Source organism: Polyodon spathula, chromosome 25 (assembly GCF_017654505.1).
Source record: "Polyodon spathula isolate WHYD16114869_AA chromosome 25, ASM1765450v1, whole genome shotgun sequence".
In the NCBI taxonomy this organism is placed as follows: Eukaryota; Metazoa; Chordata; class Actinopteri; order Acipenseriformes; family Polyodontidae; genus Polyodon; species Polyodon spathula.
This window is the reverse complement of record NC_054558.1, coordinates 10,431,595-10,447,779: the sequence shown is the minus strand read 5'-3', so window position 1 is coordinate 10,447,779 and position 16,185 is coordinate 10,431,595. Positions and strand designations below refer to the sequence as shown.

Sequence of the window (16,185 nt, the reverse complement as noted above, 5' to 3'; positions counted from 1 at the left end):
TTGACAGCTTGTACATATAAGCTGATACATAAACATTGCAGCTTTTGTGATGATCTGACAATATTGTGCAATCTATGAACTTGCCATGTATAATTAAAGTTAACAAACTAATCAATAATCTCCAGTTTGCACAGTAACAGTTTTATTACACAGTGAAAATCATCATGTGCTTGTATATGAACCTTGCTAATCGCAAACTCTCACAAAACATACAATTAAAAAAAAATCTTTAACCACATGGTATGCGCAAACAGGTCAGTGTATATGTTAGGATCCCAAGCTGAAATACAACCTCATCGGCTTGGGGTTAAATTACATTTTTAGGTAGCCGAAATCTTGTCGTACTTAGCTTGGGGTTGTCTTGTGAATGATCCCATCGAGGTGCAGAAAATTCACTTAACCCGAAGCCAATCTACAAAAACCAATGTCAAAGTGAGACTAGTTTGAATTATTCACCTGAGTTTTCATCCCATAATTTAACCCCCCACCCCCACCCCCATTGCAGACCTTTTTTTCCTCTAAGTGTAAACATGTCAATTATACTTAGCAAAGGTATTTTGGACAAAAATCAATGTTTTTAATAATCAGTTTTACTAAAAACATAACAGTACTCACTGGAACCGGATCCCTGGTATTTGTAAAGCAGGAACCGGGTACCCGGTTTCAAAGGAACTGGTTTGCACATCTGTAGATTCCAGTGAGTAGAGAACGGTGTTGAACATCTGTCTGCTTGCCTGTTGCTAAAGAGCTGCCCTGTAGAGAATACCTGCTTCACGCTTCTTTCTTGCTAGTACACTACAATATTTATTCTAGTTAAAAATGTATAACCTGCCGTGACAGTAAAAGTGGCTTTAATATATTTAAAAACAAAACATTATCTTAAATATGAACATTCCTGTAAGAAAGAATGGAAATCTTCAAAAACAGATTAACCACAATTATTGCAACACGGAATGAGTATTAACACAGCGGGATAAAGACCAGGTTTGAAAATACAGCTTTATTAATTTATTAAATGCAAAGAAAACTTAACATCAGTTCAGTCACTATAATCACGATTGCTTCCTTAATTACCCTCCACTATTGGCAGTAGCATATTTAAACATAACTATAATTTGTCTTTTTTTGCCACTCTCAAAGCAGACTTGCACACACCCAGTGTTTCACCTGTGGGATTCAGTGCAACACATATACTTCCCAATCTCACAATCAGCCTTGACGTGTCTTTTCAAAATGTTCTTGCTGAATTAATTTAAGCTACTGAAGCGTAAACTACACTAGAGAATGATACAGCACACAGTGTATCATATTAAACAGGTTCAGGGCAGCATCGCTTAAGGTTGGGCAGGTGCACAGTTTTAGGGAGACTGCTTTAGTACATTACGTCACCACTCACCTGCTTTGAAGAAGATGACACCGGTGTTGGCGAGCCCGCCCCCTCTCCTTTGATTGGTTCCTTGCCGGCACTTGCCTCGCCTCGCCAATCAGAGCTCTGCTTTGTACAACACCCCCAAGATGGCTGCTCCCAGTACTGTGTTTTTATTTCGTCGCTAATTTGAAATGTTCAGCCACTTCTTTCTTCGCCCAGAGTTTCACATGCTACTTTACATCGATTGCGCGACAGCTTGATTGAACAGGATATCCGGGGACTTTGCTCAGCATGGCTACCGATAACAAAATCCAGTTTTGGAAAAGGAATGCAAAGGTTCCGGGAAGGTGGGTAGCCCTCGGTGTTTTAATTTGCATGACCAGTTGTTCTATTTTCATGACACCTTGACATTATTACCCAAGGCGGCTGTTTTACTACGAGAGACGAGGCTTGTTCGCTGATCTGTCTGATGTATGTGTAGACAGTGTCTAGATTCCGGATGTAACCTCTTCATGTGCTCTTTCGTTGCTGTCTAATTTGAAATGCACCTTTGCCGTAGTTTATTGCTAAATAGGCCACGTGCAAGACCTAGAGAGACGCAGTGGCTGCATCCACGCCGTGTCACGTTTTGTAAATTAACTGATTCTTCAGTGTTTGAATCATAAGAACATAAGAAAGTTTACAAAACGAGAGGAGGCCATTCGGCCCATCTTGCTCGTTTGGTTGTTAGTAGCTTATTGATCCCAAAATCTCATCAAGCAGCTTCTTGAAGGATCCCAGGGTGTCAGCTTCAACAACATTACTGGGGAGTTGATTCCAGACCCTCACAATTCTCTGTGTAAAAAAGTGTCTCCTATTTTCTGTTCTGAATGCCCCTTTTTCTAAACTCCATTTGTGACCCCTGGTCCTTGTTTCTTTTTTCAGGCTGAAAAAGTCCCTTGCGTCGACACTGTCAATACCTTTTAGAATTTTGAATGCTTGAATTAGGTCGCCACGTAGTCTTCTTTGTTCAAGACTGAACAGATTCAATTCTTTTAGCCTGTCTGCATATGACATGCCTTTTAAGCCCGGAATAATTCTGGTCGCTCTTCTTTGCACTCTTTCTAGAGCAGCAATATCTTTTTTATAGCGAGGTGACCAGAACTGCACACAATATTCAAGATGAGGTCTTACAAGTGCATTGTACAGTTTTAACATTACTTCCCTTGATTTAAATTCAACACTTTTCACAATGTATCCGAGTATCTTGTTAGCCTTTTTTATAGCTTCCCCACATTGTCTAGATGAAGACATTTCTGAGTCAACAAAAACTCCTAGGTCTTTTTCATAGATTCCTTCTCCAATTTCAATATCTCCCATATGATATTTATAATGTACATTTTTATTTCCTGCGTGCAGTACCTTACACTTTTCTCTATTAAATGTCATTTGCCATGTGTCTGCCCAGTTCTGAATCTTGTCTAGATCATTTTGAATGACCTTTGCTGCTGCAACAGTGTTTTTGCCACTCCTCCTACTTTTGTGTCGTCTGCAAATTTAACAAGTTTGCTTACTATACCAGAATCTAAATCATTAATGTAGATTAGGAATAGCAGAGGACCTAATACTGATCCCTGTGGTACACCGCTGGTTACCACACTCCATTCTGAGGTTTTTCCTCTAATCAGTACTTTCTGTTTTCTACAAGTTAACCACTCCCTAATCCATGTACATGTGTTTCCTTGAATCCCAACTGCGTTCAGTTTGAGAATTAATCTTTTGTGCGGGACTTTGTCAAAAGCTTTCTGGAAATCTAAATAAACCATGTCATATGCTTTGCAATTATCCATTATCGATGTTGCATCCTCAAAAAAATCAAGCAAGTTAGTTAGGCACGATCTCCCTTTCCTAAAACCATGTTGACTGTCTCCCAGTACCCTGTTACCATATAGGTAATTTTCCATTTTGGCTCTTATTATAGTTTCCATAAGTTTGCATATAATAGAAGTCAGGCTTACTGGTCTGTAGTTACCTGGTTCAGTTTTGTTTCCCTTTTTGTGGATCGGTATTACGTTTGCAATTTTCCAGTCTGTCGGTACCACCCCTGTGTCAAGAGACTGCTGCATGATCTTGGTTAGCGGTTTGTAAATTACTTCTTTCATTTCTTTGAGTACTACTGGGAGGATCTCATCCGGCCCAGGGGATTTGTTTATTTTAAGAGCTCCTAGTCCCTTTAACACTTCTGCCTCAGTTATGCTAAAGTTATTTAAAACTGGATAGGAACTGGATGACATGTGGGGCATGTTGTCAGTATCTTCCTTTGTAAAAACTTGTGAAAAGTAATCATTTAACATATTTGCTATTTTTTTTTCTTCCTCTACGATTTTGCCATTTGTATCTCTTAAACATTTAATCTCCTCTTTGAATGTTCTCTTGCTGTTGTAATATTGGAAAAACATTTTGGAATTGGTTTTAGCTCCCTTAGCAATGTTCATTTCTATTTCTCTCTTGGCCTTTCTAACTTCCTTTTTGACTTGCATTTGCAGTTCTGTGTACTCTTTCTGTGTACTTTCTTTTTGGTCCTTTTTTAATGCTCTGTAAAGTGCCTTTTTTCGCTGAATATTTTTTTTAATTGATCTATTAAACCATTTTGGCAATTTAGTTTTACATTTAGATTTGTCTACTTTAGGGATGTAATTGTTTTGCGCCTCTAGTACTACATTTTTGAAGAACAACCATCCTTCTTCTGTGGGTGTTTTCTCTATTTTACTCCAATCTACTTCTGTTAGTCTCTGTTTCATGCCTTCATAGTTTGCTTTTCTAAAATTGTAAACCTTAGCTTTAGTCTTTACTTTTGGGGTTTTAAAAAACACTTCAAATGAGACCATGTTGTGGTCTGAGTTTGCCAGTGGTTCTCTGACCTCTGTTTTAGTTATTCTATCTTCGTTATTTGAAAAGACTAAATCAAGGCATGCCTCCCCTCTAGTGGGTGCCTTCACAAATTGTGTTAGGAAGCAGTCATTTGTCATTTCCACCATTTCTATTTCATCCTTCGCGCTACCCACCGGGTTTTCCCATTTTATTTGGGGGAAGTTGAAATCCCCCATTAGTATGGCTTCTCCTTTGCTACACACATTTCTAATGTCATTGTATAACAGATTATTGTGCTCACCGTCTGAATCTGGCGGTCTATAGCATGCTCCTATTATTATGCCTTTTGAATTTTTGTCTGTTATTCTGACCCATATTGATTCGGTTTTATTTTCTTTGTCCAGGTTTAACACCTGGGCTTCAAGACTGTTTCTTATGTATAGCGCTACCCCTCCTCCTCTTCTGTCCTGCCTGTCTTTCCTATACAGTGTATACCCACAAATATTATATTCGTCCCCATCACTCTCAGATAACCACGTTTCTGTAACACCTATCACATCATAGTTACCTGTTAGTGCAGTAGCTTCAAGTTCTAGAATTTTGTTTCTGATACTTCTAGCATTTAGATAAATACATTTAATGGTTGTCTTACCTGAGTTGTTGTTCTTGTTTTGATGCGGTCTCCCTTCTGTTTTTTTGTTGATTTCTCCCCCCTTCCTTTCTAGTTTAAATGCTTCTGAACCTGCTCGAGGATCTTTTCTCCAAGTAGACTAGTTCCCTTGTTATTTAAATGCAGTCCATCCCGTCTATACAGATAGTCCTCGTTGTAGAAAGTGGTCCAATGATCAAGATAGGTGAAGCCTTCCCGTGTGCACCACGTCTTCAACCATTGGTTTTGATTTATTATTTCCAGCTGTCCATATGGTCCTTTGCAAGGTGCGGGTAGTATACCAGAAAATACCACAGTTTTGGTTTTCTCTTTTAATTTCCTTCCTAGCTCTCTGAATTTGTTTTGCAGGGATTTTGGTCTGTCTCTTCCAATGTTGTTTGTACCGATGTGGACGACTACTACCGGGTCGTCTCCTGTTCGTTCTAGGAGCCTGTCCACGTTCTCAGTGATGTGCTTGACCGAGGCTCCCGGAAGGCAGCACACTGTTGTAGTAAGGGGGTCCAAACTGCGAACTGAACTTGCTGTGTTTCTCAATATGGAGTCCCCAACAATCATGACCTCCCTTCTTTTTGCTGTCTGGTCACCACTGTCAATGGGGTCCTGGATGTTGTTCCTTTCATTCTCTTGTTGTTGGTTCTGCTCATCAAAATTCTGAAGTGACTCAAATCTGTTGGTTGTTTTGATTTCTGGTGGTTGTGTTTGACGAAGTTTCTTTTTTTCCCTGCTTCTGCCTACCTGAACCCAGCTGTTCTGACCTTCTATCTCCCTGGTGGCTTTCAGTCTGTTAGGGGTGATGCAGACTTCCATGAATTGTGGGTGTGCCAGTTCCTCAAGATCCTGTTGCTGTCTCACTTCTTCCAGCTCCATTTCTAGCATGCTTACTAGTTTATGCAAATCCTGGATCGCGCGGCACTTTACGCACACTTGGTTTAGCTCCGCTGGGTTTTCTCGGATTTCCCACATCAAGCAGGTGTCACAGATTACTGGCTTGAAGACCATGTTGAGGGTTTTTTTTTTTTTTTTTGAAGTTTAGTTTCTTCTGCAGCCGTCAACCTGCTTTCAAACTGCTTCGAAACTGCTCTGTACTTTTCCACGCTGTACTTCTCCCACTCGCTGTCGCTGGGAAGACTGCCTCGTTTAACTGCGTTGTTCTGCTGTGCTGTCGGCTCCTCCCCTCGCCCGTGTCTCAGAACGCCGCTGAATTTGAATCAGCTGCTCCGAGTTTCAGCTTGTTTGTTATCAGAAAAACACACGCGGCTGTGTTTCCCCAATGTCCTCTGTTTTCCGATTAAAGCAATTCAAGATGCAATTTCTCCTTTCTGCTTCGAAACTGCTCTGTACTTTTCCACGCTGTACTTCTCCCACTCGCTGTCGCTTCCACTCGCTGTCGCTGGGAAGACTGCCTCGTTTAACTGCGTTGTTCTGCTGTGCTGTCGGCTCCTCCCCTCGCCCGTGTCTCAGAACGGCGCTGAATTTGAATCAGCTGCTCCGAGTTTCAGCTTGTTTGTTATCAGAAAAACACACGCGGCTGTGTTTTCCCCAATGTCCTCTGTTTTCCGATTAAAGCAATTCAAGATGCAATTTCTCCTTTCTGCTTCGAAACTGCTCTGTACTTTTCCACGCTGTACTTCTCCCACTCGCTGTCGCTTCCACTCGCTGTCGCTGGGAAGAATCGGAAGGAACACTGATCTGCAGTGCAAACTTCTCGAGGCTACTGCACTGTGCTAGATGTTTGCAAGACTACTTAAGGGTACACGCCCAGCCGCATGCATGATACATGTTGGACTTGGACTCGAGGAAATTATATTAACTGTATTGGCTGGCTTAACGTATGTGTGTGGTGTTAATTTTGTGTGCATAATGAGGACAATAGTTATCACACAGGCATGCCTTAATTCAAGATTAACAAGCTTAAAGTAAGACGTGTGTGTACTTACGCTTTTATGATATTTGCATTGGGTCTTATTTCAGCTACTCAAATGTTTCCTTTTTTCTTTTTTTCGATTTATTTGTGTGTTTGTTGTGGTACTTTATTTGTGTGTTTGTTTATGCTATGCTATGCTATGGTACTTTGGTTTGAATTCAGAAGATGCTCTTCAGTTCAACTCTAGTTCGCAGCCATGGCATATTTTTAAACGGGCTACATCAGCCGATGTCTCTGTTACTGTGGATCCAGTAGGTGCCCCTAGATGGCACTTTTCTGGCTCATCTCTCCTGCTGCTTATGTCTGTGTTTGGTAGCTGGAACTGAAGAGCCGCTTCACAAGCCACACGAACTTTGCACTCCATCCTTTTCTCTGCTCATGATGTTCAGTTATTTGCACATCTCTTGTTTCCATTATCTTTTCAATAATTTGGAAATGTTTTTTTCCCTGCGTCTGTTTCTGTTTGCTCATACTATTTGTGCAAGTGATTGTGCTGCTAAGTGAGGGTTCAGTTGCTGTGTCCGACTACTATCTCAACACATAGTTTTTAAAAGAAGGCATTAACACTTGCTATCTTTACTGCATGATCTATATTCAGCCGTTTGGCATTTTCTCAACATGCAGCTTAGTAATTTAATGCTGCCTATTAATAATGTATTTCTTTAACAGTTGTGGCTTGGAATATGAAGCAGTTTTAGTGTCGAAGGGTCACAAAACAGCTCCATTAATATTGCATTCCAATCATTTATTTATTTATTTTTTTAACATCTAAACAAAACAGGAGTCTCCGACTGTTTAGCATGACAACGACTTATTTCAAGAGTAACAAAGAGAACATGACTTGGGTTCTCAGAGAACATCTCTTGGTACTGAACCGAGTGGAAGCGACAGCGAGTGGGAGAAGTACAGCGTGGAAAAGTACAGAGCAGTTTCGAAGCAGAAAGGAGAAATTGCATCTTGAATTGCTTTAATCAGAAAACAGAGGACATTGGGGAAACACAGCCGCGTGTGTTTTTCTGATAACAAACAAGCTGAAACTCGGAGCAGCTGATTCAAATTCAGCGCCGTTTTGAGACACGGGCGAGGGGAGGAGCCGACAGCACAGCAGAACAACGCAGTTAAACGAGGCAGTCTTCCCAGCGACAGCGAGTGGAAGCGACAGCGAGTGGGAGAAGTACAGGCGTGGAAAAGTACAGAGCAGTTTAGAAGCAGAAAGGAGAAATTGCATCTTGAATTGCTTTAATCAGAAAACAGAGGACATTGGGGAAACACAGCAGCAGCTGTGTGTGTTTTTCTGATAACAAACAAGCTGAAACTCGGAGCAGCTGATTCAAATTCAGCGTCGTTTTGAGACACGGGCGAGGGGAGGAGCCGACAGCACAGCAGAACAACGCAGTTAAACGAGGCAGTCTTCCCAGCGACAGCGAGTGGAAGCGACAGCGAGTGGGAGAAGTACAGCGTGGAAAAGTACAGAGCAGTTTCGAAGCAGTTTGAAAGCAGGTTGACGGCTGCAGAAGAAACTAAACTTCAAAAAAAAAAACCCTCAACATGGTCTTCAAGCCAGTAATCTGTGACACCTGCTTGATGTGGGAAATCCGAGAAAACCCAGCGGAGCTAAACCAAGTGTGCGTAAAGTGCCGCGCGATCCAGGATTTGCATAAACTAGTAAGTATGCTAGAAATGGAGCTGGAAGAAGTGAGACAGCAACAAGATCTTGAGGAACTGGCACACCCACAATTCATGGAAGTCTGCATCACCCCTAACAGACTGAAAGCCACCAGGGAGATAGAAGGTCAGAACAGCTGGGTTCAGGTAGGCAGAAGCAGGGAAAAAAAGAAACTTCGTCAAACACAACCACCAGAAATCAAAACAACCAACAGATTTGAGTCACTTCAGAATTTTGATGAGCAGAACCAACAACAAGAGAATGAAAGGAACAACATCCAGGACCCCATTGACAGTGGTGACCAGACAGCAAAAAGAAGGGAGGTCATGATTGTTGGGGACTCCATATTGAGAAACACAGCAAGTTCAGTTCGCAGTTTGGACCCCCTTACTACAACAGTGTGCTGCCTTCCGGGAGCCTCGGTCAAGCACATCACTGAGAACGTGGACAGGCTCCTAGAACGAACAGGAGACGACCCGGTAGTAGTCGTCCACATCGGTACAAACAACATTGGAAGAGACAGACCAAAATCCCTGCAAAACAAATTCAGAGAGCTAGGAAGGAAATTAAAAGAGAAAACCAAAACTGTGGTATTTTCTGGTATACTACCCGCACCTTGCAAAGGACCATATGGACAGCTGGAAATAATAAATCAAAACCAATGGTTGAAGACGTGGTGCACACGGGAAGGCTTCACCTATCTTGATCATTGGACCACTTTCTACAACGAGGACTATCTGTATAGACGGGATGGACTGCATTTAAATAACAAGGGAACTAGTCTACTTGGAGAAAAGATCCTCGAGCAGGTTCGGAAGCATTTAAACTAGAAAGGAAGGGGGGAGAAATCAACAAAAAAACAGAAGGGAGACCGCATCAAAACAAGAACAACAACTCAGGTAAGACAACCATTAAATGTGTTTATCTAAATGCTAGAAGTATCAGAAACAAAATTCTAGAACTTGAAGCTACTGCACTAACAGGTAACTATGATGTGATAGGTGTTACAGAAACGTGGTTATCTGAGAGTGATGGGGACGAATATAATATTTGTGGGTATACACTGTATAGGAAAGACAGGCAGGACAGAAGAGGAGGAGGGGTAGCGCTATACATAAGAAACAGTCTTGAAGCCCAGGTGTTAAACCTGGACAAAGAAAATAAAACCGAATCAATATGGGTCAGAATAACAGACAAAAATTCAAAAGGCATAATAATAGGAGCATGCTATAGACCGCCAGATTCAGACGGTGAGCACAATAATCTGTTATACAATGACATTAGAAATGTGTGTAGCAAAGGAGAAGCCATACTAATGGGGGATTTCAACTTCCCCCAAATAAAATGGGAAAACCCGGTGGGTAGCGCGAAGGATGAAATAGAAATGGTGGAAATGACAAATGACTGCTTCCTAACACAATTTGTGAAGGCACCCACTAGAGGGGAGGCATGCCTTGATTTAGTCTTTTCAAATAACGAAGATAGAATAACTAAAACAGAGGTCAGAGAACCACTGGCAAACTCAGACCACAACATGGTCTCATTTGAAGTGTTTTTTAAATCCCCAAAAGTAAAGACTAAAGCTAAGGTTTACAATTTTAGAAAAGCAAACTATGAAGGCATGAAACAGAGACTAACAGAAGTAGATTGGAGTAAAATAGAGAAAACACCCACAGAAGAAGGATGGTTGTTCTTCAAAAATGTAGTACTAGAGGCGCAAAACAATTATATCCCTAAAGTAGACAAATCTAAATGTAAAACTAAATTGCCAAAATGGTTTAATAGATCAATTAAAAAAAATATTCAGCGAAAAAAGGCACTTTACAGAGCATTAAAAAAGGACCAAAAAGAAAGTACACAGAAAGAGTACACAGAACTGCAAATGCAAGTCAAAAAGGAAGTTAGAAAGGCCAAGAGAGAAATAGAAATGAACATTGCTAAGGGAGCTAAAACCAATTCCAAAATGTTTTTCCAATATTACAACAGCAAGAGAACATTCAAAGAGGAGATTAAATGTTTAAGAGATACAAATGGCAAAATCGTAGAGGAAGAAAAAAAAATAGCAAATATGTTAAATGATTACTTTTCACAAGTTTTTACAAAGGAAGATACTGACAACATGCCCCACATGTCATCCAGTTCCTATCCAGTTTTAAATAACTTTAGCATAACTGAGGCAGAAGTGTTAAAGGGACTAGGAGCTCTTAAAATAAACAAATCCCCTGGGCCGGATGAGATCCTCCCAGTAGTACTCAAAGAAATGAAAGAAGTAATTTACAAACCGCTAACCAAGATCATGCAGCAGTCTCTTGACACAGGGGTGGTACCGACAGACTGGAAAATTGCAAACGTAATACCGATCCACAAAAAGGGAAACAAAACTGAACCAGGTAACTACAGACCAGTAAGCCTGACTTCTATTATATGCAAACTTATGGAAACTATAATAAGATCCAAAATGGAAAATTACCTATATGGTAACAGGGTACTGGGAGACAGTCAACATGGTTTTAGGAAAGGGAGATCGTGCCTAACTAACTTGCTTGATTTTTTTGAGGATGCAACATCGATAATGGATAATTGCAAAGCATATGACATGGTTTATTTAGATTTCCAGAAAGCTTTTGACAAAGTCCCGCACAAAAGATTAATTCTCAAACTGAACGCAGTTGGGATTCAAGGAAACACATGTACATGGATTAGGGAGTGGTTAACATGTAGAAAACAGAAAGTACTGATTAGAGGAAAAACCTCAGAATGGAGTGTGGTAACCAGCGGTGTACCACAGGGATCAGTATTAGGTCCTCTGCTATTCCTAATCTACATTAATGATTTAGATTCTGGTATAGTAAGCAAACTTGTTAAATTTGCAGACGACACAAAAGTAGGAGGAGTGGCAAACACTGTTGCAGCAGCAAAGGTCATTCAAAATGATCTAGACAATATTCAGAACTGGGCAGATACATGGCAAATGACATTTAATAGAGAAAAGTGTAAGGTACTGCACGCAGGAAATAAAAATGTACATTATAAATATCATATGGGAGATATTGAAATTGGAGAAGGAATCTATGAAAAAGACCTAGGAGTTTTTGTTGACTCAGAAATGTCTTCATCTAGGCAATGTGGGGAAGCTATAAAAAAGGCTAACAAGATACTCGGATACATTGTGAAAAGTGTTGAATTTAAATCAAGGGAAGTAATGTTAAAACTGTACAATGCACTAGTAAGACCTCATCTTGAATATTGTGTTCAGTTCTGGTCACCTCGCTATAAAAAAGATATTGCTGCTCTAGAAAGAGTGCAAAGAAGAGCGACCAGAATTATTCCGGGCTTAAAAGGCATGTCATATGCAGACAGGCTAAAAGAATTGAATCTGTTCAGTCTTGAACAAAGAAGACTACGTGGCGACCTAATTCAAGCATTCAAAATTCTAAAAGGTATTGACAGTGTCGACCCAAGGGACTTTTTCAGCCTGAAAAAAGAAACAAGGACCAGGGGTCACAAATGGAGTTTAGAAAAAGGGGCATTCAGAACAGAAAATAGGAGACACTTTTTTACACAGAGAATTGTGAGGGTCTGGAATCAACTCCCCAGTAATGTTGTTGAAGCTGACACCCTGGGATCCTTCAAGAAGCTGCTTGATGAGATTTTGGGATCAATAAGCTACTAACAACCAAACGAGCAAGATGGGCCGAATGGCCTCCTCTCGTTTGTAAACTTTCTTATGTTCTTATGACTTAAACTTTCAAGCTGTTGTGATGCAGGGATGGAAATAAGACTCCAGTTGCATAGCAGCTTCACCCAGTTTTTATTATGAGATTGATTAGCCACGGTGTATAGGTAACAAGCTCACGTGTGTATTATTAAACTCATGCAGTAGTAAAACCTGGAATGGATCAAACTGCTATGCAATAGGAGTCTTATTTCCATCCCTGCGATGCATGGAAGACACTGCACCCTGGTACCGTGTGTGGCTGAGGACTTCCAGCAGATATGAAATATAGGGGCTGTTTTCAATGAGAATTATGAATGAAAATAAGACCCTTGTGACAGTGAAGCGCAGTACTTTGAGAACAATGTGCAGTCTTGAGGTCTCAATTCAATATACAGTCTCGAATGCCCAGGAGGATAGTGTAGGATGCCTCATTTATGCTGAAGCACTGCGCTGGGGCAAGAATTCATCAAGTTATGATAATTTCACTGGGAGATAAGAAGCCTGCATTGCTTTTTATCATAAATGCAGTGTATAAAGTGGTGCGCTTGTTGGATTTTCTCGAACTCTAGGCTGGCTTGCTCATATGGGAAGTACGGTCAATTGCTTACAGAGGTATGTATCTAGTGTTTGTGGACTGTGTATCGCTCTGTATAGTCTGTACCCAAACTCCCTTGGTTTTTAGCATGGAGGTGAAATGGAGGGAATGCTGCAGCACCAGTTATAACCACACATGCATTATGATTCCCAGGCTTGCTGGATAATGGGAGTTTAGTTTTAAATACGTGCCGTAGAGATGTTCTTTCAAAGGTTAGTGTTGCATAGCAGAAGTGGTTGAGACCCAGATCAATTGGAAAAACCTATTAAAAGTGAGACTTTAATCTGCATTAGGTGTAAGCATGATGGAAACAGTTACTGAAAACGTGCGTGTGTGTGGTGGTGGTGGGGGGGGGGTATATATTTTACATAGATTTATTCTACTTTTCACAACAGTCTTAGTTTTTCTTTTAAATAAAGTACTTCGACCAGTATGTTTTGCTCTTCAATAAGCTTTTCTGTCATGTAGTCTATAGCCCTTCTGTGTGAACTCCTCCCTCATCTGAATGGATTGTTTCGTACTCTCTGCTGTACTGCAATTACGTCAGAACTGTAACAATGGCCCCACAGGTACAGTACGTATCAGAGACTGTGGGTGGTTGCTTTTTGTCTGTAATAATGTGTTTCTTCCTTGTGGCTTGCAATATTTAGTAGTTTCAAGTGTTATTTTCTCCTTTTAAAAACTGATAGATCCAAGAAATTTATACTCGTTTAGCTCTGTTCCTCAGTAAACTTTAATTGTTTACAATTTTAACTGGGTACGACTTGCTACTTGAATTGAAGGCTAATCTGTCGGTTTGTGGCTCCGCTAAAGTAGAAGGGTATTGATCAAGACTCCTAAAGGAAAGTGCAGATGCATTTTAAAACAAAAGCTTGGTTTAATTTTTCATTCAGCAGATCACTCCCCTTCTAGAAAAGACTTCCCCAGCTCGCACTTTCATTGTACTGTAAGGCAGAACAGAAAACACATGCCTGCGTCATCATTTCATACATTTTCTATTTTGTTGTTTATCTTTTTTTTTTTTTTTACACCCAGTCTTATGATTTTTGTCCAGTCTTCAGTATTACACTTCTTTTAATAACACTGAGTATTTTAATTACACAAGAAGAATATACACATAATCTCTTGCATTTTCTTCACAGTTTACAGCCAGTATATGGAGCACAGCATCCTCCTCTTGATCCCCGGATACACAAGACGTAAGTGTTTCGACACAGGGTCTGCGACGGGGTGTGATGATTAAGAGCTGTGCGTTGAGACTGAGGCACCATACAGCCTGGTGATCTGTGCACACAATTCATCTCCAATGTAGCAGCAGTGTTTGAGGGCTGATCATTTGCACTTGAATCATGATGCGACTTGTGCTGAAAAAAAAGAAGGCATTGTGTTGTAATTAATTGAATGGTCAGCATTGAATCCAGATGATTCAGCTGCACTGTGCCACTGCGAGAGTCGGGCAGTACATGGCAGAGAAAACCCCTTAATCCACTATTCAGTCATACAAAGGAAACGCCTGATAAAGTTCAGTCCAAGTCTCTGACCCCTTGAGGTCTGCAGAAGTACCTCTTACTCCCTCGGCTCGGACAGTGTGCTGTATGAGGAGCCAGTACTGTTTCTCGATGCACGTCATTTTCCGATAATATGTGATTTTTAAAAAGAATGTCAATTTTTTCTATTGTATCTAATCAAAACAAAAATAAAGATTTTCTCAATAATACAGTAACAGGATTTTCATGGAGCACAGAGAACAGAATTCATCATTCTTGAGAGAAATGGATTTTGGAAAGGGAGATCGTGTCTAACTAACCTGCTCGTTTTTTTTGAGGATACAACATCGATAATGGATAATTGCAAAGTGTATGACATGGTTTATTTAGATTTCCAGAAAGGTTTTTGACAAAGTCCCGCATAAAATTCTCAAACTGAACACAGTAGGGATTCAGGGAAACACATGCATCTTGTTAGCCTTTTTTATAGCTTCCCCACATTGTCTAGATGAAGACATTTCTGAGTCAACAAAAACTCCTAGGTCTTTTTCATAGATTCCTTCTCCAATTTCAGTATCTCCCATATGATATTTATAATACACATTTTTATTTACTGCGTGCAGTACCTTACACTTTTCTCTATTAATGTCATTTGCCATGTGTCTGCCCAGTTTTGAATCTTGTCTAGATCATTTTGAATGACCTTTGCTGCTACAACAGTGTTTGCCACGCCTCCTATTTTTGTGTCATCTGCAAATTTAACAAGTTTGCTTACTATACCAGAATCTAAATCATTAATGTAGATTAGGAATAGCAGAGGACCTAATTCTGATCCCTGTGGTACACCACTGGTTACCACACTCCATTCTGAGGTTTTTCCTCTAATCAGTACTTTCTGTTTTCTACATGTTAACCACTCCCTAATCCATGTACATGTGTTTCCTTGAATCCCAACTGCGTTCAGTTTGAGAATTAATCTTTTGTGCGGGACTTTGTCAAAAGCTTTCTGGAAATCTAAATAAACCATGTCATATGCTTTGCAGTTATCCATTATCGATGTTGCATCCTCAAAAAAATGAAGCAAGTTAGTTAGACACGATCTCCCTTTCCTAAAACCATGTTGACTGTCTCCCAGGACCCTGTTACCATATAGGTAATTTTCCATTTTGGATCTTATTATAGTTTCCATAAGTTTGCATATAATAGAAGTCAGGCTTACTGGTCTGTAGTTACCTGGTTCAGTTTTGTTTCCCTTTTTGTGGATCGGTATTACGTTTGCAATTTTCCAGTCTGTCGGTACCACCCCTGTGTCAAGAGACTGCTGCATGATCTTGGTTAGCGGTTTGTAAATTACTTCTTTCATTTCTTTGAGTACTACTGGGAGGATCTCATCCGGCCCAGGGGATTTGTTTATTTTAAGAGCTCCTAGTCCCTTTAACACTTCTGCCTCAGTTATGCTAAAGTTATGTAAAACTGGATAGGAACTGGATGACATATGGGGAATGTTGTCAGTATCTTCCTTTGTAAAAACTTGTGAAAAGTAATTACATCAACTTCGATTGGTTCTTGAAAGAAAGAGTGCTGTGTACTGCTCAATGGTACAGTACATTATGAAAATCTGCAGAGAACATTAAACCAGCCTTCATACATGCACTGAGAGTTCAATTTGGACTGGCTTTTTTTCTAAACTTGTTTATGTAACGGATCGTGGTGCTAATATGGTATCGGCAATGGGAACTGTTACATGCTTGAACTGCAGTGCACACCTGCTCAATACAGTGTTGCAAAATGCTATTGGTCGAAATGTGAATGAGGATGTTTTTTCAAAGAAATAGTAAGCATCGTTGAAGCTGAAAAGGCATTGGTACATACTTTAAACAATCCAACCTACAGAATTGGCTCCAGA

At 40.3% G+C, this 16,185-nt stretch overlaps 1 protein-coding gene across 2 annotated transcripts in view; it reads left to right on the top strand.

The window, feature by feature from the left end:
* The first annotated feature begins 1,452 nt into the window (after nt 1–1,452).
* LOC121299827 (TBC1 domain family member 22B-like) overlaps nt 1,453–16,185 on the top strand; it is a 151,379-nt gene continuing 136,646 nt past the window's right edge. The window contains exons 1-2 of one of the 2 annotated variants that reach the window (XM_041227942.1): nt 1,453–1,716; nt 13,935–13,991. In XM_041227942.1, coding sequence (XP_041083876.1) covers nt 1,661–1,716; nt 13,935–13,991 — 113 coding nt within the window. In that variant the 5' untranslated portion in view covers nt 1,453–1,660. The remainder of the gene's footprint in view (nt 1,717–13,934; nt 13,992–16,185) is intronic. The other variant, XM_041227943.1, reaches the window with a different exon arrangement.